The sequence below is a fragment of the Neltuma alba genome, unplaced genomic scaffold (genome assembly GCF_004799145.2).
Source record: "Neltuma alba isolate B1F8T4 unplaced genomic scaffold, ASM479914v2 tig00005370_pilon, whole genome shotgun sequence".
NCBI lineage: Eukaryota > Viridiplantae > Streptophyta > Magnoliopsida > Fabales > Fabaceae > Neltuma > Neltuma alba.
Window position 1 is genome coordinate 1 of NW_021634083.1, and position 27,685 is coordinate 27,685.

The 27,685-nt window shown below is 34.2% G+C and overlaps 2 protein-coding genes and 1 pseudogene across 2 annotated transcripts; all 3 read right to left on the reverse strand.

The window, feature by feature from the left end:
• Positions 1 to 7,984: 7,984 nt before the first annotated feature.
• On the reverse strand, positions 7,985 to 10,068 carry LOC114747572 (uncharacterized). Its single transcript, XM_028935926.1, has 3 exons — positions 10,051 to 10,068; positions 8,929 to 9,247; positions 7,985 to 8,840 (listed from the first exon to the last, which is right to left on the reverse strand). Exons 2-3 carry the CDS (start codon positions 9,241 to 9,243, stop codon positions 8,172 to 8,174), a joined length of 984 nt encoding a protein of 327 aa, XP_028791759.1. The 5' UTR covers positions 9,244 to 9,247; positions 10,051 to 10,068; the 3' UTR covers positions 7,985 to 8,171.
• Positions 10,069 to 12,355: 2,287 nt separating this feature from the next.
• On the reverse strand, positions 12,356 to 17,035 carry LOC114747570 (sugar transport protein 10-like; annotated as a pseudogene).
• Positions 17,036 to 25,359: 8,324 nt separating this feature from the next.
• On the reverse strand, positions 25,360 to 27,478 carry LOC114747574 (sugar transport protein 10-like). The gene is made up of 3 exons (XM_028935927.1): positions 27,023 to 27,478; positions 26,017 to 26,640; positions 25,360 to 25,815 (listed from the first exon to the last, which is right to left on the reverse strand). The coding sequence occupies exons 1-3, from the start codon at positions 27,476 to 27,478 to the stop codon at positions 25,360 to 25,362; spliced, it is 1,536 nt and encodes a 511-aa protein (XP_028791760.1).
• Positions 27,479 to 27,685: the final 207 nt, after the last annotated feature.

Genomic DNA, 27,685 nt, shown 5'->3' on the forward strand with positions numbered 1-27,685 from the left:
TTGTGACATCTCTTTTTCTAAAGCTTAGTTTAAAAGTTAAAAAAAATGATGAGATGTTAAAAAAGAAGCTTATAACCTTTTAGCAGCTTAATATTATATTCATTCCTAAAGCTTATAATCTTAAGCAATTTCCTGAATCTGAAATATGGGTTACTAAAGGCTATGTGTACTAACAAAAGTAGACTTAATGAAAAGTCCAGGTTAGCTCAAACCAAAAAATAAATAATCCTTAAAATATATTTCATAGCTCTGTACATTAAAACAGATTTCGTGATCCTCAACTTCTATCGTAATGGCTCCCTCCATCATGTTTATTATGATGTTTCCCAATTCTAAGGAAAGACTTACTAATGATCAACATATTCTCTCACTCATATGTTTACCAGACATATCTAGGACATAAAAATCTGCTAGGAATACTAAGTCTTTCATCTTTACCAAGAAGTCTTTAATGATATCATTGGGATACCTAATACTCCTATCCACCAATTAAAGAACTACACTTGTGTTTTTCAATTTGTTAGCCCCCAAAGACTAATAGACAGACTTAGACATTACATTTATAGAAAACCCATGGTCTAACAAAGCCCTAATTATTGACTCTTCCTATGGTGCAATGAATGATGTATGACCCAAATCTTGACATTTAATAGGCAATTTGACTTGAAATGGGCTAACACATTGTAGAAAACCTAGACTCTTTCAGTAGGTTCGAATTTTTTTTAGTTGATATACAAATCCTTTAGAAACTTCTCATACCTAGGAAATCCTTTAAGAAAATCAAGCAAAGGAATATTAACCTAAAGCTTACTAAATAGATTATGAGCTTCTTTTTCAACATCTTCATCATGTTTCTTTTTACTTTTAAATAAGCTTTAGCAAAAAAAAATATCACTCTTTACCTTGTGGCTTAGGTTAGAGGCTCCTATATTGATTAGACTCTGCATCATTCTTATTGATTTGCTTCTCTTTACTTGATATATCTTCATTGATCTCCTCCACAATGGTTGAGAGTTCATATGAGGTCATGGCTCCTATTGTGTCTTCTTGCTTGTAGTGAGCTTTTCTTACTTTGCATTTTAGGTTTCCCCAACTTGATAGGAAATAATAGTGGGCTCTCAATTTCACCATCTTCTCTCACCATTAACAAACTAAACTTTTCTCCCACTTCTCAAAGTTGTAGCATAATTAGATATTAAATGGAATGTTGCCCCCATTCTCAACTTGCATCTCACTCACATCATTAGATGCTTGAGTCAAATAAGAAGAAATGTTGGTGTTTTCATCTTTAATTCCTCTAATTTCTTGTGCACTAAAGCATTATCACCTTGCATATTCTTTGAAATTGAAGCTTTAAAAGAAAATTGACCATCATTAGAAGCTTTGTCCTCTCTTACCCAATTAGCCATGTTTGTAAGCTGTGCAGTCATGCTCTTTAACCATTGAGTTATCTTATCACTCTTAGGTTGACTCGTTAAAGTTTTTAATTAGGAGTCTACATTATAACCTTAGAGCAATCTTGGAAATTGCTTGATTGTCACTATTACCCTATCTTAAGTTAGGATGGTCTTTCCAACTATCATTAGGTGTTAGAGGGGTCTCTTTTTTGATGCCCTGTCCTTCCTTGGTACATGACAGAGACTTCCTCATAGCTTTTTTTGGACAATCCCCTATAAAATGCATAGGAGAATTGCAAAGTTCACAAGTTGTAGCAACCATAACTAAGAATGTGGTTACTTGGATCTCAAACTCTCAACAGTTGTAGTTAACTTAGGCATATCATTTGCTAGCTTCACCAAAAAAAGATCTCTTGACCTAACATGTTGTCTATTTAAAGTAGACTTCTAAATCAATGCCCAAGCTTTCTAGCTTCTAGTCCCCAACTGAACCTTAGCAGCAGCATTTAGCTTAGACAAATATTTGGTGACTAGGGCACTTAAACACATCTTGGAATCTACTCCAAAGTCATAGAATGACTTTATTTTATTTTGCTTGGCAGAGGAAATATCATTCCTTGCTACAGATGTCTTGGTAGATAGAAATACTTCTCTAAGAAGGCTCTCGTTAGATTGGCCTATGACTGATAGCATTCTCCATATATAAAGGCAAATTCATATACCATTTTTTTGGCCTTGCCCTTAAAGGAGAAATGAAAGACCTTCCATATGACATCTTCCACTCTTGCTACAATAGACTTCATAGTCATGCAATGCATGTGAAGAGCATTGAGGTGTCTCTAGGGTTATCACCTGCCAAACCATAGAATTTAGTAATTGGGAATGTATTAAAGGACTTTTACTTTCAAAATCAACAACAAAATTAAAAATAACACCATGCAATTATTTAAAGTTGGCATTAGATTGGGTAAATTCTCTAATGGTCCTCCTTACATGGTTAGTGGCCCTATTGTTCTCCCCGACTCTCTATTTCCCCTTCCCTCATTAGGATTTCGATTATCAGCTATTAAAGCTAATAATACAGGCCTGAAGCCCAACGGGTCAATCTTTTTAGGACCAACCTTTGGCGGGATGGAATTTTTCCAACCTAGCCTGCTAGGGTAACCTACCAACCTGCCAGTTTTTATAGGTTTTTTTTACTTTTTTTTCTTTTAATAAAATCTATTCAAATTCCTAAATACCTAAAATAAAACATGTAAATAGAAATTATCATAAATAAAAACATGGAATCCAAATTTTCAACTTTCAAATATCTCAAAATATTAAACATACAATTACATGATACATCCTAACTGATTTAACAAACATCCCAAATTAAAATATAAATCCAAATCAACAACACCATAAAGTCACAAACACATTGTGTCACTATACAAATCATTATCAAATGCTTAATCACGAGCCATCACTCAATATTGATAGGGTTTCAAAGGGAAAAAGAAAAAAGAAAAACAGGCTGGCTCGCCAACGCTACAGGTTAGCCCACTGCGAGTTCGGTCTTGGCAGTTACGGGCTCAAAAAATCCATTTTCAAATGGTCTTAATTTTCATCAACCCAACCTGTCACTTTTTGGCGGGTTGAGCCTGTAGGCTCAACTCATATTACCAGCTCTATTAGCTATTATTTTTGTTAATGGGAACACTCTCACTACTTGAAAGACTAGATTCAATTGAGATATTTTCTTCCTCGACTAAAACCTCTAGTCTTTTTAACCCTTTTCTCCTTTCGAATTTTGGCAAGGGTTTCTAAATCTTAGGGTTATAGACAACTGGGGTTGTGGAGCTAGCTTTGGTTTTTCTTCACATAAACAATCACACAATAAAAACAAGTAGCCAAAAAAATAAAAGACAAAACTTACTCGCACACAAAGTTCAAGTTAAACAAATGCAAGAGCATATGAATGTATAGAATGCGTGTATGAAGTGTATATGATACAAGTATGAAGTATGTATGCATAGTTAAGTATGCAGAAGAAACCAAAATTTTTCTAAAGTCTTCACCACAGAGAAAAATCTAGAGGCAAGTCTGCACCAACAAAGATCTCTTGATTCCTCGCAGCTAGGCCAGCTTGAAAGCTATTTGTCGCCTATCTCACCCTTTTCTTTTTATTAGAAAGATAGGTGAGCATAATAAGGCGCATAAGATAGGTGAGCTTTCATTTTTTGGATGTCTTCTTAAGCATAACAGTTCTAAGTGGTGAATTCTTCATTTATATTTATATTTACAAGAAAGTACCTATATCATAAATAGATGAATATATGTAATATTAAGTCGAGTAAGTTACAAACCTTGGTAAATTCTTTCTCAATATCGACCAATACACCTTTCCTTGCACATAGTCATTCGATTTGTTAGCCATGTTTTTAATTTGACAAATCCATCATATGTCATTAGAATCACCTGTTGCAATGCACTCAAATACAGCTGCGACCGAGGCTCCACAGACACTTGATCGGATGGGACAATTGGCCAAGTTATGGAAGAATTGACAAGAGATGCTCCATTGTGAGTAAAATCTGCAATAAAAACATAAACTTACTTGCCTGGGCTTGAAACATCTAGATATATCTCTTTAACTACAAGATAAGAGTCTTCTCAACTTTATCACATAGTCACCCTCATTAATAGGGATAGGGATAGGAGCATATTCAATTTTTGACCTCTTCAATCACCAATTTGACTTGATCATTTCGCATTTATGTGGACGCTATCATGTTCTACTAATCATCTATTAGAATCCACATGCAGATCACATGACACTAGCATTTTGAACTACATCACCCTTGGTCGCACTCCCAACAATGCAACTCCTTTGAGCATAAAACCTTGGGTAGTTTAGAGCACAGCACACTTGACTACAAAACTGAGCCTCTTAGACACGCTTGCCTGCAAGACATTAAAGTATTAAAAAGAGTTGCATTGTTAGGTCCCAGTAGATGATTAATAGCATATAGCACATCCCCATCTTGTTGCGAACATCCACCACACTCAAATTGCACATAATCAAGTCAGAGTGGTAGTTAAGCAATTCAAAATTCTAGATGCTTTTATTCCAATCCTTATTATGAGGTTGAGACCGCGAATGAAAATGAGAAGACTTTTATCGTGTAACTAAAGAATTTTGTCCAACTAATTCAAGCTAAGGCATGTAAATTTATAATTTTATTGCATTTTTTAATTAAAGCATCTTTTATTAATTCTTCTATAGTGCAACAAATTGTGCAATCCAAGTAGGTATTTTCACAGCCCCATCGCAACCATATTTAAGTACGCTGATCCTAATAATCTTTCAAATGAAAAATATGGTTAATGGTTCCAGCGATTGTGGGTAAGGCAAGGATGTACTGATATTGAAAAAGAGGATTTAACTAAAGATTGTAACTTATAATCAACTTGCCGTTGCCCACATCCAACTATTTATGACATAATATGTTCTTATAAATGTAAATATAATTAAAGAATTTACCTCTTGAAACTAACATGCTTGCATTTATAGGGACATGAATCGTTTGTTTATTTCCTGAAGCAAAGGCTGTTAAGTTTGAATTCCTTTACAAGATTCATACTCATGAGACAAGTATATCTATTTTCAAGGCTCTATCAAAGCAAAAGGGAGTGTTTCTAGATACCATATGCCCACAGGTAAAAAATTTTACAATTCATAATAATATTTTCTATTTGCTTAATTTATTCCTTTTTTGCAAGGAGTATTGGTAGTTGTTACTTCTTTCTATAAAAAGCAACAGTAATATGGGATAGGAATTGAATAAAACGATGGACTCGTAATTATGCTTCTACAAAAGGTTGACTTCTATGATAACTTAAGTTTCCATAAATTTAATAATAAGGTTATTAGAATATACTAACCTGTCAAACATTGAATTAGTTAACAACATACATGAGTTCAAAGACATTGCATGAATCATACCAAACAAAACCAGCTTGTGCAACTTTTTTGTGTTTAAATACACATTCGACATTATGACGTTATGAATGGTTGGGCTTACTCAAAAGGTAAATGTATTTTTTATTTTTAATTTATTAAACTTGTCTGCACACTTTAAGGGGAATATTATAGGAATTGGATCTTGGGTGTGTTTGGATAAAACCAAATTATAGTTTGAAAAATAGCTTCTAGAGAAAAAGTTAGTTTTGAGAATAAATTTTAAAAGAATAGATTTTGTGAAAAAATGATTCTGATAAAGTGAGAGTATTTATATAGTTGTTATTAAAAGCACTTTTTATATGTGCAAATTACTAAAAAGGATATAAGTTAATATGATAATTACATAAAAGATAGATTTTATAATAGGAAAAATTACAAATAAAGAACTATGTAAAATTATGATTTAGGACTTTAAATTTGGAAAATAACAAATAAGGACCCAATTCCACTTTTGCAAATATGAATGCGGGTGAAACGACTGAAATGCCTCTCAACCAAATGATAAGTTGACTATGAGAAATAACAAGTTCATTTTAGCGAATGACAACTTTAATAAACCAAATCATAACTTGGTTGAGGGTGTGCCAAATGATGAGTTGATTATGTAAAATGATAAGTTCATTTCAATAGACCAAATCACAATTTGGTTGAAGGGCATTTTAAACATTTCACCCACATTTTATATTTGCAAAAGTGAGACTGAGTCTTTATTTGCTATTTTTCATAACAATTTTACATATTCAAGGATCTTTATTTGCAATTTTCTCTTCATAATATGTTTTTATTTGAAGTAATAAATTTGTTAATAATATAGTTTTGCCAACATAATAAATAATATATAAAAAAATATAATTAATAAATAATTAATATGTGTATATGGACTTACAAAATATAAGATTAAATATGTTTTTAGAAAAAATGATTATTTTTTTGCCAACTGAAAAATATTATTTTGCCTTAAAGATTTTAAACATGAAATCCCATAATATTTTTTTGCAACTAATTTTTTTTAACAACATATTGACTCCGATCTTTAATATAACTAATTAATTGTTAGCATATGTATATATGTATTTATAAAATATAAGATTAAAAATATTTTTGAAAAAGATGAATATTTTTTTTGTGAACAGATTCATAAAGATTATAAACATGACATGCGGTGATATTTTTTCACAAAATTGAATAAACACGCATTAAAATAATAATTAATAATTGTCGTGAGAATATAAGGTCATAATAAAGAAGTGTCACAATAATTAAGAGTTTGCATCGATATAGAGCATTTGTAATAGGATTTTTTAACTATATATTACAATCTATGATAAAAGAAATAAAAAAAAAACATAACTATTATCACTGGGTATAATTAACAAGATCATCTCTTATATTATGACGAACCCGAGCCGTGTGAGATGATGATTGTATTGATCAATGTATATGTGAAAATCCAACTCCATCATCAACATCTTGTACATAAGTACCTTCTTCAAACTGAATGAATCCAGAATTAGTAATAAATGTCGTTCTAATAAAATTATGTATAGCTATCATTGCACAAACGATTTTAACTTGTGTTTGATAGTCATAGGATGGTATGTTTTGTAAGATTGCAAGCTTACTTTTCCAAACTCTGAAAGTTCTTTCAATTGTACTTATTAAACTTGAATGGAAATAATTAAAAACCTCATTTTCATTTTTAAGTATAGATATTCTTCGAAAATTAGGCAGATCATAACACTCCCGTCTATATGGGTTGAGATATCCTTTTAATATTAGGTATCCAGCATCCACCAAATAATATTTTCCTATATCAAAAACGAAATTAGTGTAAATAATGTTTGTGTTTTAAGCTAAACATAAATAAAATGTAACAAATTAAAAAAATACCTTCAGGTGGATGGAGAAAGTTCATTGAAGGAATTGTGAGGGCAGGATCAAATATGTGAGCATCATGTGCACTACCTTTCCATCCGGCCAAGACAAAAATAAAGCACATGTCCCAATCACAAGCCACCATAACATTTTGAGATATTGTTCCTTTTCTAAAAATAAATTTAGTTTGATCTGTTGCACTGACAATGCAGGAAACATGTGCCATCAATTGCTGCAATAACATGCTCGAAAAAAAAAACCAGTATTTATCATGCCATATTTTTGAATGAACATGCCGAAATGTTGAATTTTTCGTTTTGATATTGGACATATTGTACAGCACACTATTAAGGCATTATGAAAATCTCTACTGATTGTCTCCCTTGAATGCTGAAATCTTTCTTGCTGTATTTTGCTACTAAGTGCATGGCTAGCAGTATGTAAAAGTATTGCAGTTGATTCATGTATCTCTATATTTTTAGTTTCCTTTACATCATGTTGTTGTAATTCTACACAAAGACTTAAGAACACACCCCTTTCCATCCTAAACATATTATAACGAGTGGAGTTACCCTATAAAACGTCCCTTACCCATGAGCTACCTGTATAAACATTTGTACGCTGGGGCTCTTTATACAAGTAAAGAACAACGTCTCCACTGACCAATGCTACAACTTCGTTAATCCTTTTTTTTCATTGCTTAGTATGCTCCTCCACAAATTTAATTTCATCATCCATTTCTGTTTTATCCTATGCACACATACATAAAGTTTAGAATCCTTACATAGAAATTACGAAACATTTAAGAAAGTAACGAGTTGTCTAATTCATACAACAATCCAATAATCACATAATCCAATAGACATAAAGAGTTGTCTAATATAATAAACAAGTCATAAATTCTTAGTGAAATGCTTCAAAACGGCCACAAGTTGTTCCCTCCTATCCTTCAGCGCCGCATACATTTCCCTTGCCTCCGGTCGTTCCATAAGAAGTCGTGTGCAGCGTGTAAACAAATCAATATCATTGAAAACTTCATCAATTGTTTTAAGGTGAGATAGGACTCCCATAATTGAAGTCTCATAAGCACGTGCTTTTTCTTCCAACCTTCTAGCTTGTGCTTGTGAAACCATATCATTTCCACGTTGAAAATCAGAACCATTTGCTTTAGCTATCCTACTAAGTGCATCTGATATTTTTATAGGGAAAGTTGGTTTCTTCTTCATGGCTTCACTCTTTCTTCTGATCCCCAATGAGCTACCAGGTCTATCCCCACGATTGTTATCCTGCCTTATCCCAATGTTGCCCCTACTACCTCCACTATTTTCATTAAAAGTTACTAAGTAAAATTCCCCACTTATACCAGTTGATGTACCTAAGATTTCACTATTATCTCCGAACCCTTCTTCCATATCATCATTAGGTGCTCCTTCACTTAGAAGCGTCATGGGAGAAAGTGCCCACAATTGTGGTTCAGTTGTAGTCACACTTCCAAATAGTTGAGTTAATTCATCTCGAAATTGAAGTCCTCTTTTTCTAAATTTTTTGTAGTTTGGAACTTCCTGCACATTAAGCACCAATAATATTATAAAATATACAAAAACAATTAATAGATAGAGAAAATATAAGATTAAAAGGTTAAATAATTACCACTAATTTCTTCTCCCACCAATCATCAATTGCACTAACAGTATTCTTTTCAATATCCCATCTCAAACCTGTCTCGTGGAGCAACCTATCCCATGTCTGCCATTCCTTTCGTAAGGAATCATATTTGTTCTTAAATTGAGGTTTTGTATAGGCTCTCCCAGTTTTCGCATTGAACTTATCGGCAAGAATTCCCCAAGCTTTCTTTGTTAAGCTTGTACCTTTTCTTTCTCCTTGTTGAACTAGTTCAATGCACAAATCAATGAACACCTTTGTGGTTTTTAGATCCCACGAAGCTTTCACTTGATCCTTACTCATTATGCTATAGAACAATTACAGCTCTTCAATTATCACAAGTTAATCAACCTAAAATCAGTTAAAATAGCAAGTGTTATTGTTATCCAAATAAGCTATCATCCCAATATTATTATCATTTTTCTTTCCTTCATATGTATATTTCTATGCTGCACACAGATTTCAAAACAAACAGATACTCTGTATATTTGAATGCTGCACACAGATTCCAAAACAAACAGGCAGCAAAATCACACAAATCCTCTGTCTCTAATAACACGCAAATCATGGGTTTTTTTTGGCCAGCAAAATGATTTCTAATTTTCTATCATAAGCAAACCAGTTAAACAAAAACAAGTCCTTTGTCTTTGAAAGCCACATTTATTTATACAGTCAGATCCATGAAACCGAACCAAGTAATAAGATCACATGGTTTCAACAGAGCAAGCAAGATATGAATGTGGAAGAAAAAACAATCGAAACCAGTACTGAAAAGAACAAATCAAGCCACCAGTGAAGCAAAACGTGAACCAAGGAAAGCAGCTATGAACCAAGCAAAATGTGAATCAAGCCAGCATTGAAACAAAAGAAGAAGAAAAAAAACAAAGGTGGGAGAAAATCTGAGAACGAAACAGATCCTCTGCCTCATCCGAACACCCACAAGCAGCTATAAACCAAGAAAAAGCAAAAGAAAGAGGACCAGACGATGCAATGAGCAGATGTAGCGAACCGCAAGCAAGGAACATATAAAGGATGGACAGATCGACGCAACGCATGAATGAAGAAAATACATAATGGAAGAAAATGATTATTGAAGAGGAGATAGCTTACCTGAGTAGTGGAGCTAAGCCTAGGAACCAACGATGTCAACCTCACTAAACCACCACCGGACAATGCAAACACCGTTGATCACAAATCAAGGATAGACAGATTGGACTACCCAAAGCGCGATCTTCTTCTGCAGAGCTGAGAAATACCTCACCTGTGCCTGTTCTTGTGATTCAATATGAGGGTGTGTTTTGTCATATAGGTGCCTTCTGACAGGATATAATGATTACACCAATGTCCCAAAATTTCACTCCAGAAGCGAAAATATTCTGCTTCTTTTGAAACTTAGGTTTTGACCCAAACCAAGGTTTGCTGAAAAAACTGGGTGTTTGGCAATTATCTGGCTCAAACCATGGTTTGGGTACAAAAAGCACTTTTTTAGAAATTGCCAAACACCCCCTTCATGTTTTTTATATAGCTTATTGGAATTGGCTTTTGTAGCACTTTCTAGCAAGATAATAATCCCATTCCAAATCTACATTATGGTGCCCTTTTAAGATAGGGAAGAAGATTGGCCCATTGAAAACTACAAATCACACTCCCCAAGCAGCTTCCCAGCTTGAGGGGAGCATTATGAATATTATAGGAATTGGATTTCATGTTTTTTATATAGTTTATTGGAATTGGCTCTTGTAGCGCTTTCTAGCAAGATAATAATCCCAATCCAAATCTATATCCTGGTACTTTTAAGAGAGAGAAGAAGATTGGCCTAGTTGAAGACTACAAATCACACCCCCCAAGCAGCTTCGCAGCTTGCGGGGAGCATTGTGAAAAGTAGAAGTATCCAAGTCGGAATCCAGCATGAGGGGGAGCATTAAGAGGCATTAGTTTAGGGTTAATTAATATTAACATGTTTATTATATACTAGCACTCAACTAGGTATGGATATTAATATCTGATCATATTTTATCTTAGAAAGACAAATGAGATACTAGGAAATGCTACCTCCGGTCTTAATTATAAGACCTTGTTTATAGACTACAAACGAAATCTTATAATTAGAACTAGAGGGAGTAACATTCATAGGCTTTATTTTTCCCTATACTTTAATCCTTCAATTTTGCTACCCATACACGTCTACGAACCATATATACGTGTATCTTCTCTTGTGAGGCTTCTTATGTAAGACATATAAGACCCATAACATACTCTCCTGATAGATGCAAACACATATCATCACTAAGCTAGATTATTTTTGAGACACATTTTTGGATGGAGCGTAATACCATTGTCGTATTCTAATTTAGGAGGGTCAATGCTTACTATCGGTAAAATAATCTCCTTTTGACTAAATACCCCCCCCCAAAAAAAAAAAAAAACACACACACACACACACAAAACACATAAAACAACCAAGATACAAGAAAAAATATTCAAGATTAGTTAATTTACAGTAGAAACGTGCTGGAGCATGCAGCAACTTGCAAACAGGAACAAGTAAACAAATATCAATGCAAAGTCATTTATCTCATATAGAATATAATAATTAAAAACAACAATAATGTGATAAAAAGAAGGCTTAGCGAAAATTGCACCTGGCGAGCAGAGGGAACATCAAATTCTTCCAAGCAAGGCACTTAAGCACCCTTGTTTAATATCATTCTAACTTGCAAATCCTAGCAAGAATTCTGAGCAAAATGAGAAGAATAGAACCATCTATTTAAGCTGAAGTGAGGGGTGTACAAAGTAGACGCATGGACACAAACCTTAAGTATGTCCCTAAATAATGGAGTCAGGAAAAGAAGTGTACAAGTTATCATGACTCTTATCGCTATCCAAATTCTGCACTGCTTTCATGATTGACAGATGACCTTGAAATGGATACTGTATGTGTCATTCAAAAGCTTTCATACTGAAATAGAGTAAAGGCTAACTACCTGCGAAACCATAGTATAAAGTTAACATGCTTTAAAAACTTTCACATTAAATACTCTTCATTATTGTGTATTAAGTAGCCTTCATAAGCTATACGTCTACATATATATAAGGAAAAACACAGGGAAGAAAGCAAAGTCACTTCTTCTGGCCTCACCATAGCTGTTGTCGGGCTTGTGCTTTTTCTCTGTCCTACGTTCTGTTGCTTCAATGCATTTTCCATACGACCAAGCCTTTAAACAAGCACCCAAAGGAACCAAAGAAGGAAAAAAAAAAAAACAGAAGTTAAGGAGGAAAATTATATTTCCAGAAGCCATTTTAACGAGGCAAATCCCTATATACTAACATGGTGCGGCAGCCATGAACCTTCATGAAAATTGGTGATACAGCCAATCCAACTTCTTTCCTGTTAATTGATATTTGGGGACTCTTTTCACTGCTTAAGATCCATGAGATTTTCCAAGCACAAAAACATCCAGCCAACAGACTCAGAAGGAGTTACACCGTCACTAAGTAGAGACTTCACAGAACCGACCAAAGTGGTAGCCAGGTCAAGAAGCGCCTCAGCATTTGCAACTTGCTCTCTTGGCTTCTGAACTACAATAGTAATGAAACGATAACAAGAAAATAATTTACCAAATCAGGAAATCAATCAAAGAAAAATGAAAAGAATGACAATGCAATGGAGTATACACTATACAGTGCTCACGTAACTTCTCTACTTCCTCGGTGATGGTATTAAACCTTTCTGAATCTGCCTTAACCAAATCATCCCTTTTCTCTTTCGGATTAAACAAAAGAAACCCAGAAGTAGAAAATAAAATAGAATTGTGTCTAAAGCAGCCATAATAACAATAAAATAATACAACAAATATCCCTGTTTATGTTTTTTAAACCTATTTATATAAATATGAACAGCACAAATGTTGAATCTTTTGCACACATACATCAAGGGACAAAAGGATCATGAAGTTGAGTGATATAATCAACTCATGACTCTATGCATGATTAATCTTTTGCACGTGACAAATGGTCAAATTAAAGCAATACAAACAGCATCCCTGCATCTACATATTCAATATTCAATATAGGAGACAATAAGTTATTGAAGGAAAAAGAGTTTCAAGAGTAATACAATATTTCGAAATTGGACAACTCAGTGATACGGGCAGGAAATGGTCCTCGGAGATACTTGAAGAAAGATCCTTGAAAAAGAAAAATAATAATATGTCATGTCATGTGCCATTACATGTTTAAGCGAACGAGAGAGGAAAATTCAGGAAGAAGACAATCACCTGGAAATTCAATCAAGTTGGGTAGTTTGGATGGCTTTGTCTCCATGTACTGATAGGGAAAACCAATGGGGAAGTGTTTTTGAATAGAAAATATAGCCAATGATTGACCAATTTATGGTAAGCAACACGGAGAATCTACAACATAACAATAACTAAGAACATATATCAAAACACAGTGCAATGCAATAAGGCATATCACTGGCTAAATGAAGACAAACTCCGATACAAGCAGAAAAATTCAACGAAGCAGATTAAAGCTCGAAAACTTAGGTTACGTCAACAGATATTGAAGGCGAAAAAAACCCGGGAGGGGAGGGGGATCAAATAATACCCTAAAGAAGAGAAACGTTGCGCGCCAAGAATCCAGGAAGTTGCGCCGGAGATCGAATCATGGAGGACTTTCAAATATTTTCGCTGGATACAAACGCAATTCCTTCTTATTATTAGAGCAAGTAGAAGACAGACCAAGGCGGTGACCAACCACTGAAGGGCAAACTATCAGAGAAGCGAAGCGAGCAGAGAAGCCGAAACAAGCAAACCGTGAAGTCAGAAGTAGAACAACATTAATGGAAGGCCCAATGAAGCCGTTGAACAAAGGAGCCGCTGCAATGATCCGCCTTCTGAACTCTGAAAGACTCGTAAGCAGCTGAACGTCTGTGAATTTTCAGAAGTCGGTGCCTCTGGATTGGATTCTTGAGCTGGAAATTAAAAAAAAAAAATTAACCGTGATGGGCCTTGAATTGGGTCTGAGAAATGCAAAAGTTTATATTTAATTAATGTGTCTTCGGCTTGTATCAAAAACAATTGTGTCTTTGGCCCAAAAAAATTCATGTGTCAGTTATACTCCCCCCCAAAAAAAAAAAAAAAAGAAAATAGTGCCCAGACTTTTAGCAGACGCATAATAATTTTTGACGAATTATTTTTTAGAAATGATGACTAATAAGAATTCTTATGTAGAAGACAAGAGTGAGAAATAACGTTTAACAAATTTAAAAATTCGTATTGTTTTGCACTCTTTTTTGTTATTTTAATTAATTTTCATAATAGCTAGCTAGCCTCGTTTAATTTTTCTATTCACCAAAATATTTAAATGGAACAATTTACATTATTGGTTGAATCTAATTATTTATGAATTTCCCGGCCCAATGAACCTCTTCTTAAAATTGATCCATTATCTTCGCTTAATTATAATTATAAATTACAATAACTATTGAATTTAGACAATATAATTATAAATAGATCAACAGACAAGTTTAAAGCAACAAAAAAGTGAACGTCCATGCAGGCATGATTAGCCTCATGGTTGCATTTTTATTGCAAAAATGGTGTGTGTGTGTGCAAATACAAATGGAAGAGTACACACAAAATTCTCATACATCGTGTACAACTCACACATCACTCAGAAACAACAATCATCTTTTTCGCATAAGAGTGTACACCAGTACGATGTTCGAAGACAATAGAACCATGCAATGTCCAAGTTCCATGACTCTATCATATGTCTCAAAGTTATTTGACAAATAATTTTTTTTGGTTTGCTTTCACCTTTTTCACTTGTCACATAACTCTTCTTCTGGAAATAGTGCTGAAAAATTTGCGCACCAATAATTTTTTTTTTTCAGCTTTCAAGGAGTGGACTTTTGGTCAACACTTTTAGTTGCGGGAGCATCTTCATAAGGAACAAACTTGCACCAGAACCAATGTGATTTCCAGATATTGCTCATTTCTTCAATTGGGACACCCTTTGTCTCAGGAAGGAAGAAAGCAATGAAGAAGGTCATTACGAGGACAAAAGCCGCGAAGAAGAAGAAGAGGCCAAACTTCAGGTGGCAAAGCATGAGCAAGAAGATCTGGGCAATTAGAAATGTGAAGATCATATTCACTGCAACATTAACGGCCTGCCCAGCGGATCTGATCTCCAAAGGACACACTTCACTTGGCACTAACCATCCCAACGGTCCCCAAGACCAAGCAAATGCTGCCACATAGGCACAAATCAAGAACAGAAGCAAGTCGGCCTCACCTTTGTTGAATGAACCTTGCCCATTCACTCCAAACTTCAAAGCTATCATGATTCCCACAGCAATCTGAAAGCAATTAGTAATAATATATGTTACAAGTTTTGAAAATCTCGAAGAAACCTAAATAAAATATACCAGAGGCTTAGTTATCGGGTTATTTAGCACAACTGACACTAGACATCTTCTTAAATCTTAGTTAAGCATGAGGCTGTGTGTTCGACCCTTTATAGGTACAAGCCCTAAAAAAAAAATAAAAAAAAAAAGTCTTTAGTTGTATGTCACCTGGCAAACAAGCATCTGAACGCCACCTTCAAGGAACAGAATCCTTCTTCCAAATCTATCCACAGTGAATATAGACACCAATGTGGCTATGACGTTAACGAGTCCAGTAATAACTGCTGACATGAGGGAAGCTTCAGCACCAAAGCCAAGAGTCTTGAAGAGAACTGGTGCGTAAAACATGATGACATTGATGCCTGTTAGTTGTTGGAAGAATGGGATTAAAGTGCAGAAAGTGATTTGGGGTCTATATTTGGATTGTGCAATGTTCTTCCATGGGTGTTCAACTTGTTTGGCTGCTTCACTTGCATTGATCAGATCTTGGAGTTCGTCATCAACGTTCTCAGTTCCACGGATCTTAATCAACATTTCCTTAGCTTTTTCGGTTTTGCCTCTTTCAATCATGGAGTTTGGTGTGTCTCCCAAGAAAACAGATCCTAAGCACAAGAAAAATGCAGGCACGGCTCCTACACCTAGTGAAACTCTCCATCCGTTTTCATACTTGGCAGTTCCATAGTTGATAAGGTTTGCGATCAAAATACCAATTGTTATCATCATTTGGAATCCCATGTTAAGTGCTCCTCTAATATGTGCTGGTGCCATTTCAGATAAGTATACTGGAACAGACTGTAAAAAGTATGAAAGAAAATAAAGGTGTTAAAATCAACAAAAAAGAAGTGCTTGAAAAATGACCATAGGGACCAAGATTGAATATTTCTTACTTTTATTTGTTTAAAAAAATTATTTTGATGTTTACATAATTTAAAATAAATATAATTTTTTTAGTTGTCAGTTTTTGAAAAAAAAATGATTTTTTATTTACAATTTAACCCTTAAAGATGATACATATCTCTACAATGGACATCAAAACCAGCTCAATGGGGTAGGCTAGATTGTGAGTTTAAATCTCACATGGTACCTCTGTAACATATAAGAAGAGGAAATGTTTTTTTTTTTTTTTTAGCTATCAGTATCCTCCTAATGAAAGCAATCTTTTGAGGCCGATACTAAATATTATGGGCACTAAAAAGATGAAATGTTGATGCCAAAGTTTATTACTTACTTGATTACAGTAGCCCACACCAAAACCAAGCAATATACGGCCAATGATGAGCATTGCAATGTTTACTGCGAAGCCATTCAATAAAGCACCGACAAGGAAAAACAAACCACCAAGAACATGGAAGGTTTCCGACCAAGTATTCTTGTAGTGGAAGAAGCGAAGAACGACGCAACCAAAGCTGCGAGGTACAAGGACGAGGTGAACAACGTAAGGATTTCGTCGTCAAATTTGCAGTATGTGTTCTCATGAACACCAGCCTTTATTCTTCTATACACAGAAGGGAAAAACTTGATCAAGAATGGATCCATGGAAGTGACTCCTCCTGTGATTCCAAGATCGTAACCAAAGAGCAGACCTCCCATGGCTGCCACGAAACATGTGATCAACACAAAGGTTGTCACTTTGCCTTCAAACTGCTTAACTTGACCTTGATCAACAAAAGCACCTCCTGCCATTTTATTCGAAACTGATCAATAATGAGCAATTATTTCAAGCTTAATTACAATGCTCGATATATTTACTCACTTCTTTGAAGTGTTTATTGTTTTTGGTTCTACACCTCGATGTGTGATATGGCTTATATAGGATCTGATATGGTGAATAATTCCGAAAAGTCAGTGTTTGTTTTGCGAAAAGGTTGATCCGATTCAACAACTTTGTGCCTTTTACGACATGTCACTTGGTCATAATGTTCTAAATTAGAAGTTGTTTCACCCCGAATTCGTCGTTGAAGTATTGCCACAGAGATATACTGGATAATAGGAATAGTCTTGACTAGTTTTCCAATTTTGAATCCATAACTTTTTTGGTTTGTATTAACAGAATAATAGTATTCAATAATTACTTTTGACATAAATTAAGCACCAGCTTTGGTGGAAAGTGGATTAGTGGTTCTCCTTTTATTAATTGAATTAATGATATTCATATCATTACACTGAAATTTTCATTGGTTTTACTAGTTCACGCATGCCTAAGTTTTCAAGAAAAAGTTGTAGGGTTGGAGAAGCATGCGTATGGCTCAAATTGAATAGGATACGAACTTTAAATTAAATTGTTTTTAGATTAAATGGTTTAAATTTTATTTTTTTTATTTTTCAATTCCTATCGTCCTTGGGAAAAGACAAAGAATGAAGCTTATTCTTCCAACTTTCAGAATATAAGTATAGTGAAAATCATAAAACGGTCTTAACTGTATTATGTATTTTATTTGTTTATATTGAACAGAAATGCCTTCATTCTGTTTTTAATCGAGCCGTTCCAATATAATTTTGCGTTTAGTGCAGCAAAAATAAATGAGATAAGAAGCCGTATAATCATTATATCAAATACATCTTTGAAGTACTAAAGTAAATAAACCGGAATTTCTTTAATTTCAAACTAAAAATAGATTTGGGAATTTTTGGTTATATAGCTCAATTATTTTCATTGCTTCAGATTGGTAATTGAATTATAGAACATTGGCTTGGGATTAAATGAGATTGTTGGATGGTATTGGATTATTATGGAAATCTCATATTGCAAGCAAAATTGGAGATAGACGGCCTTCTAACAATTTAATGATATAATCAATTACAAATAGTATTTTACAATATCCATTTCTTTTTATAAATCCCACTCTTGCATGAAGAATATACATGAATAATTATCAAATGAGTTATCTATACTTTTTTTTCTCAGACCACCTTCTTACTTTTCATTTCTATTTCTCCCGTCTTTGTTTTCTTCTTCATCATCTTCTTCTTCTTCTTCTTTCTTCCTCCTTTCGCTCATCCATTTTTTTCTGATTGTTTCTTCGCCAATCTCTCTTTCCATTGGCTGTTCTTTTTCCTGGTGGGGAACCCAAATATGAGCTTCATTGCTTCTGTTAATCCCTTGCTTCTTCTTTCTGACAAGCTCTTTACTCCTGCTTTTAGTTATCTTATTTGTCCTAAACTCTCTCCTTTTTGGTTTATGTTGTTAGTTTCTGGTTTAGTTTGTTTCTTGTGCTTTGGTTGCAGGTTTTGAGCTGCAGTTAGAATAGCAAACCCTATCATCCTACGGCATTTTCAGGGCCTTTATGGTCCATTAAAGTAGTTTGTAAATTAGCATACTTGTGCTAATTTTGCATATGGTTGCCTTCCATCTTGCTGGTATTGTCTTCTCCTTCTGCAACCCTTTTACTGTGAGTATATCAGGGAGTTGGTCTTCGTTCCAGCTCTTCGTTGTTTGTCCGTCTATTTGTATGTGATTTTATTTAGACTTCCTCTTGCTTTCCTTTGGTTGCACGTGTGTGTTATTGTAGTTGTTTGTGTTTTTGTTTTGTTTTGGCTATGCATAGACGTCCTCTTATTAGAAGTAATGCTATTTGAAGTACTGTTACACAGTTGTTTGTGTTTTTATTCTCTGGAGCTTATGGTTTTTTTCATTTTTTTTTTAAAATCATGTAAAGAGGCCCATTTTGTTTTGCACCATTTACCTTTTTTTGGGTATCATTTCATTTTGTATATACAAATTTTTTTCCCAGTTTTAAGGCATGTCCTTATTTTAATGAGTTGTCGTGATCCAATTCACATAAAATTTTTGTTATCAAAAAATAGAACACAAAGAACAAGGTAATGTGGCTTATGTAACCAACATATTTGATAAAATAAGACTTGTTATAATTATTGTGATTTTTTTGGAAAAAATCACATGCATTGTGCGATTTTATAGTTTTTTTTAAACCAAATTTTATAATTTAAGTTATGACCAAACAAATAGGCCAAGCGCAAAATTAACTGTCATGAGTAATTTTATTTTACTTAATCTATCTATATAAAAACTAAAAAAATTTAGAATTACTGCAAATAAAAAGATACTTACTGAAGTTAACTTGCCCTTCATTTGTCGCTGTGGGGTTACTCTAAAAATTAACCGAATTAATACAATATAATGCACAATCCGGGTCGTATTCACTTTCAGGAGCCGAAAATGAAATTAAACCCTAATAAATAAATGCAAGTAACCTAAATTATAAAAAGGATTTTTGATTTGAGAACTTCTAATTAAACACCATGAATTAAATTGAAATTAAAATACCCCTTTTTTTATATATAAAAATGATTGAAATAAATGAAGATAAAGGAAATGAAAATGAAACACACGAATAACAATGATAATAATTAATCCTCCAATTCAACAACACAGGCAATCATCACTCTAAAAGATGTGGAAGTTAAAACAATGAATTAAGAATTATAATTAAGCTTTTAATCCAACAACCGAGTCACCTCGAATTGTCACAAAATATTTTCTCAAAATTTCAATTTACTAACTGCAACCAGAATAGTAAAATGGAATTAAGGATACTAAAAACCAATGCTTAATTAAACTCTTAAATCCAAAACAATAGAATTAAAGCTAGCAAGAGACAATATGATCTAAAATTCCAAGCCACCTCAGAAAATCACAATATATTAACTCCAAAATCAATGCAAATGTCATAACCACAATATTATAGTTGAAATTAAAGTTATAAACAGCCTAATGTCAAATGTTAAGCAATAATTCGGTCACAATAATCTCCAAATATAATCAGATTAAGCAATACAATTATCTCAACAATCAGAAAAACTATCCTAAGACCTAGGAATTGTTAAACAATTATTAAGTAAGAGATTAAAGCAACTAAAACTCCCCTTTGATGATCCAAGCTCCTGCCATTGTTGTTGAATTGGAAGATTATGAAATTAGCCACGAACAGCCATGAGAAATACTGTGATTAATGTTCTGTTACGGTCTACCATGGAGGAAATGACAAAACCAGCAGGCATTTCACTTGGTGTTGTTGAATTGGTGTTGTTTCATGATTGTACTTCAACTCACTTTGAGTTGATACTTTATTACTCATGCATTTCACTTGTTAGTCCATTCATTCATTTGGCCTTGTTTTTCGACATTACAACCCTTCAAGTCCCCTTGATCATGAACCTAAGGTATGTTAGTGGTGAAGATATTAGAATTTCTACAAGCTTATGGTAGGTGCTAATCTAGGTGGATTGAGTGAAATTTTTCCCATTTGAGAGATGAGTGAAACACTTGTACCATATGTAAGCTCTATTATGTTTCTCTTCTTTTATCCTGCTATGTTTCTTGTGTTAATTTCTTTGCACTGAAGTATTCTATGATTGTTGATTAATTAACAATAAAGGTTGCTTGAGTTAATTGCACATTCATGCTTAGTTAGTTTTATGTTTGCTTGCATTGAGTGTCTCTATTGGATTCTTCTTTAATGATGTTTTGCCCAGGAGTGCAAAAGGCTAAGTGTGGGGGAGTTGACAAACTCAATTATTTTTATATATTTTGATATCTTTTATATTGGTTTTGTCAACTTAATTAGTCCCTTTTGACCTTAATTGATTGCTTAACTGATTTAATATACTTTATTTTGAATTATTATTTTATAGGGGTAAAATTGTCATATTTTGGTTTAATTGTGACTAATTGATTTTTGAGGATAATTAATGCTACTTTATCCTTGAATTTTGCTTGCAGGTTTTTGGAAGAAATAAAAATTAAAAAGAAAAAGAAAAAAATATAACAAAAAGATAATTAAAAAGAGCGTTTTGCCCCCACCCCACTAAACCTATTATTCATATGATCTTCAACGCGAGCTGACGGAGGGACGGACCCACAAGCTGAACGCCGAGCGAGCAGAGGACACACACACGCTAGCTGGGAGGCGGCGGAAAAACAGAGCAACACACGAGAGGAGAGGCTGAACACGAAACACACACACACGCTAGCTGGGAGGCGGAACGCGAGGGGGGCACCAGTGACGGCGGAGAAGAGAGGGAGAACGAAGGGGAGAGAGGCGACCGAGAGTGAAGGACCAAAGCTTAACAGCGATCCCACCCGTCGAGCCTGCTGGTTTTGCTGTGCCCAGGAGAAGAAGAAGGTGAAGGCGCCGGTGATGATGGATTTCGGTGAATATGGAAGATGATGATTCGAAGTGAAGAAACAGAATCTGGAGGTGCGATCGCTGTTAAGCTCTGGTCCTTCACTCTCGGTCGCCTCTCTCCCGTTCGTTCTCCCTCTCTTCTCCGCCGTCGCTGGTGCCCCCCTCGCGTTCCGCCTCCCAGCTAGTGTGTGTGTGTGTTTCGTGTTCAGCCTCTCCTCTCGTGTGTTGCTCTGTTTTTCCGCCGCCTCCCAGCTAGCGTGTGTGTGTCCTCTGCTCGCTCGGCGTTCAGCTTGTGGGTCCGTCCCTCCGTCAGCTCGCGTTGAAGATCATATGAATAATAGGTTTAGTGGGGTGGCGTTTTGCCCCCCTTCTTTTTAATTATCTTTTTGTTATATTTTTTTCTTTTTTTTAATTTTTATTTCTTTCAAAAATCTGCAAGCAAAATTCAAGGATAAGGTAGCATTAATTGTCCTCAAAAATCAATTAGTCACAATTAAACCAAAATATGACAATTTTACCCCTATAAAAATAATAAAATCAAAGTATATTAAATCAATTAATCAATCAATTAAGGTCAAAAGGGACTAATTAAGTTGATAAAACCAATATAAAAGATATCAAAATATATAAAAATAATTGAGTTTGTCACTTACACCTAGCAAAAAAATTTTAAAAAAATTATTTCAATTCTATAACTTACTAAATGCAGTGAATTTTCGGAATAAGCTCTGTAGAAATTCCCCACAAGAATAATGTCAATGAATTTGTGAACGCTTGAAGACTATGTGCATGATAAAAAAGAAAGAACACTTTATATGCAAGAAAAAATATAAAGTTCTTTTTTTTGTATGGAAAATTTGGTATAAAATCTTTGTTTGGAAATTTTATTGATAAGAAGGATTTGATATGTTTTCATATACAAATACTGATATTTTGCAAGATTATATGGGTATATAAATATATATATATATATATATATTTATATATCAAGTACTGGTATTGGAAATTAGGCCTTTCTGGTTAATAAAATTTTCAAGTAGAGACTTTTTATTGATTTTTTTTTTTTAGTGGTGTGTGTCTCCCTCTACTTTAATAGCAAAAAGACACAAAAATATATCCCAAAAGATGGTGCTCCAGTAACCGGCTGCCCAAGCTTTGGCAGCCCCTCCCTGTTAGAATAATTTCATTTTTATCCATTAATACTGAACCAAAATTTCAGAATTTTTTTGACTTATTGAAAATTAATTTGCATCTGTAGGGGTAAATGAAACTTTCCTATAATGTAGCATAGTACTCTTTTTTTCTTTAGTAACAATAAAATCAGAACAAAATATAAAAGGAAAAAAGATAAGAAAATATCTTTAAAGACACAAAATCTATTGGTGAAAAGCAAAAAGTCATGTCAAAACAGGTATACTGATTTGGCATTTCTTAATGTGGATAAAAGATAAGCCTGCCCTTAATAAATTGATAAAAGGAAAGACGATAAAGAGAACAAGTTAGTATAGTCTATTTATGTAAAGGTGTTGTTAATCGATATCAAAGTTTTGTCAACATGTCTAGCAAAGGGGCAACATGTGATTTGTTAAAGTTTTCTAATTGGTTTGTCTTGTAATGAATTTTGTTAATTACTTGTTGTAAATATATATAAAATTGTTGTCAATATATTTGAAAGAGTTGTTAATAGCCCTAACCAGTTGATAGCATGTAATTTGTCTAAGTTTGCTGATTGGCTTTCCTTGTAATGAATTTTCCTCATTACATGTTGCCAATACATATAAAAGTGTTGTTAATATATTTGAAAGAGTTGTCAACGTGCTTCACAAAATTGTAATGAATTTCCTTAATTACTTGTTGTCAATATATGTAAAAGTGTTATTAATCTATTTTGTAGAGTGGTCAATGCTCCTGACAAAGTTGTAATGAATTTTCCTAATTACTTGTTGTGTTGTTAATATATTTGGAAGAGTTGTCAACAAGTCTAATAAAGTTGTTAATATATTTATGTGATAGTAATTGGTGTGCCCTATTATGAATTTTACATATTACTTTGTAGTGAGCATATATAAAGTCATTGTTAACCAATAAATTTTACACAATTTAAGTGATGTCTTTTAAATATAAGTAGTCACCGGATACTACACAGTTGTCAAAAGCTTTGATAAAGTAGCTAGTAAACACCTAATTCATAGATTATCATCACGTAAATCCAACGAGCAACAACCTCGCTCACTAGTTGGACAAGTGTTGCCGCTTTGTTGTCGTTTTTTTTTTTCCTTGTTCAAGTAGCTTCAAAGCTTTAACCCTTCTATAATTTCCATCATGGTTAATGAGTCATCTCAAGAGATCACGTCTAAAAGTAGTCACTTATTCATTTGTGTATTCTAATGCCACATCTAGATCCCATTTGTTTAACCATATCAACACATGCACGCCACATTCTCTCTTAAGCAAAAAAGTCAATAATTAATTCCAGGTCATTGAAGCAAAAAAAAAATTTTTTTTTTTTAAAAGAAGTGTCAAATTACAAAATACCAACAACATTAAGCTCATAAGAATTAAGTAAATGAAGCAATTCCACACTATATATAAAATATAATATATTGCATAAGTAGATTGGATATAAAATATTAACAATAATACTACAACTATTAACAACTTTACTTTAGTCATTGACTACAAACTAGACTTTTCATGACAGTGACAAAATTCGCTATATTAGATTGAGCATTAACAGCAATAATGAGTTCCTTGCATTTGGGACACCTCAGAAATGGTGAAATGGTCATACCAGAAGAGAGCTTAGAGTTAATCGCTAAATCCTTTAATAACTTCAAAGTCCTGGTGGTGTCCTCTTGTGAGGGTTTTAGTACCGATCGATGGACTCACTACAATTGCTGCCAATTGCAGGTCTTTTCATTCTCAGTTCTCTCTTCTTTCCCATGAATTTTGTCTTGGCTTTGCTTTTGTCAGAGTGAGCATGAAAGGGAGACAATTTGGGCTCCGAACATTTTTCTTTTTTCACAGAAGATCGTGAAGTTTGAATCTTTTCTATGGGAGAGAATTTTGAGACACAAAGGAAGGATAGTGGAAGCAGAAGATATTGGTGAAATGAAGACTAGGGAGAGAAATGAAGAAGCTAAAAAGAAGGAGTAGGAGAAGACGAAGGACCTAGAAGGAAGAAAAAAGAAAAGGACAGAAGGAGAAAATGAAAAGAAGGTCATGTACGTAAATTGATAACATTTTGAAATTTCAAATTGGTATGTGGGAAAGAATTCGGCATTTGTGAAATTTAAAGCATTGATTTGAAATTTTATAATTTTGAAGGTATTTATATGTCTTTTTTCCAATATAAAAATGTAATTAAAAAGGTTTATACTATTTATAAATAATGAATAGTAAGGCTTACAAATACTATTCTGTAATGAATCGATGCTTTCAAATAGTATACAATACGCATACATTCGTGCGCGCGTGTGTTAGTTAATTATAATCTCTCGTTAGAATTACTGTTATTGCTTGCGTTCAACACTACCATATATGCGACACGTATATAACGAGATAAATTCTAACAGGAAAAAAAAAAGGCTAAATGTGAATTTCCCATGTAAAATTATCTGAAAGATAAACTCATATTCCTAAGTAAAAAGGGATGCAAATCTTTGGAGAAACAAATTTCATATTCGTAAATAAAAGTGTACAAGCTTTCGAAAAGAACTGAATGATTTATTCAGTATTTTTTCAACATCATCACTCAAGATCACTGACCCTTTTTTCCTCAATTATTGATTTCAATTCTTTTCACGTACTTGTCATCATGTTATTATGTCCAACATGAAAATTTCTCCCCCTTCAACAGCTTCATGGATTTGTCTTCTGATCATGACTTTTTGTGTCAGCATCGAGAGGAACAAACTTATTCCAGAACCAATGTGACTTCCACACTGAGTTCATCTCTTCAATGGGTACGCCCTTAGTCTCAGGAAGGAAGAAAGCAATGAAGAAGGTCATTATGAGAACAAAAGCTGCGAAGAAGAAGAAGAGACCGAACTTCATGTGGCAAAGCATGAGCAAGAAGATCTGGGCAATTAGAAATGTGAAGATCATATTCACTGCGACATTAACGGCCTGCCCAGCTGATCTGATCTCCAAAGGACACACTTCACTTGGCACTAACCATCCCAATGGTCCCCAAGACCAAGCAAATGCTGCCACATATGCACAAATCAAGAACAGAAGCAAGTCGGCTTCACCTTTGTTGAATGAACCTTGCCCATTCACTCCAAACTTCAAAGCTATCATGACTCCCACGGCAATCTGAAACAAAAATATTAACACCAGTGAATCAATGTTGGAAATTTTTTCAATTCAGGAAAGATTTAATGAGTTAACCACTCGTTCTTAGTTTCAATGAAACGGTTGAAAGTGACTTATATTTTGTACCAATCGGAGCATATAGGCATATATAATATAATAGTGCATTACAATGTAGAATCGTATAAGTTGTATATATGTTACCTGGCAAACAAGCATTTGGATGCCACCTTCAAGGAACAGAATCCTTCTTCCAAATCTATCCACAGTGAATATAGACACCAATGTGGCAATAACGTTAACGAGTCCAGTAATAACTGCTGACATGAGGGAAGCTTCAGCACCGAAGCCAAGAGTCTTAAAGAGAACTGGTGCGTAGAACATGATGACATTGATGCCTGTTAGCTGTTGGAAGAATGGAATTAAAGTGCAGAAAGTGATTTGGGGCCTATATTTGGATTGTGAAATGTTCTTCCATGGGTGTTCAACTTGTTTGGCTGCTTCACTTGCATTAATCAGATCTTGGAGCTCATCATCAACATTCTCAATTCCACGAATCTTCTGCAACATTTCCTTGGCTTTTTCGGTTTTGCCTCTTTCAATCATGGAGTTTGGTGTGTCTCCCAAGAAAACTGATCCAATGCACAACAAAAATGCAGGCACTGCTCCAACACCTAGAGAAATTCTCCATCCGTTTTCATACTTAGCAGTTCCGTAGTTGATAAGGTTCGCAATCAAAATGCCAATTGTGATCATCATTTGGAATCCCATGTTAAGTGCCCCTCTAATATTCGCTGGAGCCATCTCAGATAAATATACTGGAACAGACTGTCATATAGTTCAAAACAAGATAAATTACATTAAAATCAACAAAAGACGAACTACATGAAAAATGAGTCTTGGTGCTCTAATGTGCCTTCCCGCCTTCCTCTAATGCCATTGGTAATTCCTCAACCTCACGAATTTTTTCCTTTTTATAACCATTACATTCTAAATAAAATGATAAGTGACCTTTTGAAATCATCAAGTTTTCAATTTTTTTTTTAATGATTTTTCAAAAGAAAACGCTATGAAATTGTGCTTTTTTTTTTTCTCTTTGAAAGGTTGGGACGTTGCAAAGAGCATTTGGAGAATTTCAGAGAAAGGTGCATTAGAAGCCCCAAGTCTCATGAAAACGGGTATGCTGATGCAAAGATCTATTATTACTTACTTGATTACAGTAACCCACACCAAAACCAAGCAGTATACGACCAATGATGAGCATTGCGATGTTTACTGCGAAGCCATTCAATAATGCACCGACAAGGAAAAACAAACCACCAAGAAACATGGAAGGTTTCCGACCAAGTATTCTTGTAGTAGAAGAAGCAAAGAACGAAGCAACCAAAGCTGCGAGGTACAAGGACGAGGTGAACAACGTAAGGATTTCGTCGTCAAATTTGCAGTAAGTGTTCTCATGAACACCAGCCTTTATTCTTCTATACACAGAAGGGAAAAACTTGATCAGGAATGGATCCATGGAAGTGACTCCTCCTGTAATCCCGAGATCGTAACCAAAGAGAAGACCTCCCATGGCTGCCACGAAACATGTGACCAACACAAAGGTTGTCACTTTGCCCTCAAAATGCTTAACTTGACCTTGATCAACGAAACCACCTCCTGCCATTTTTGAATTAGCTGAGCAATATCACTTCAAATTTTATTTGATGCTCAATCTTGTTTTGTTTATTTCTTCTTCAAGAGTGTATATGTTTTTTCTTTCTCTTCCTCACTACGATGTTTGCTGTGGCTTATATAGTGTTTGATTTGAACAAGAAGCACGAAAAGTCAGAGTTGATTTACACAAAGATGATCCTATTCAACGTCTTTGTGC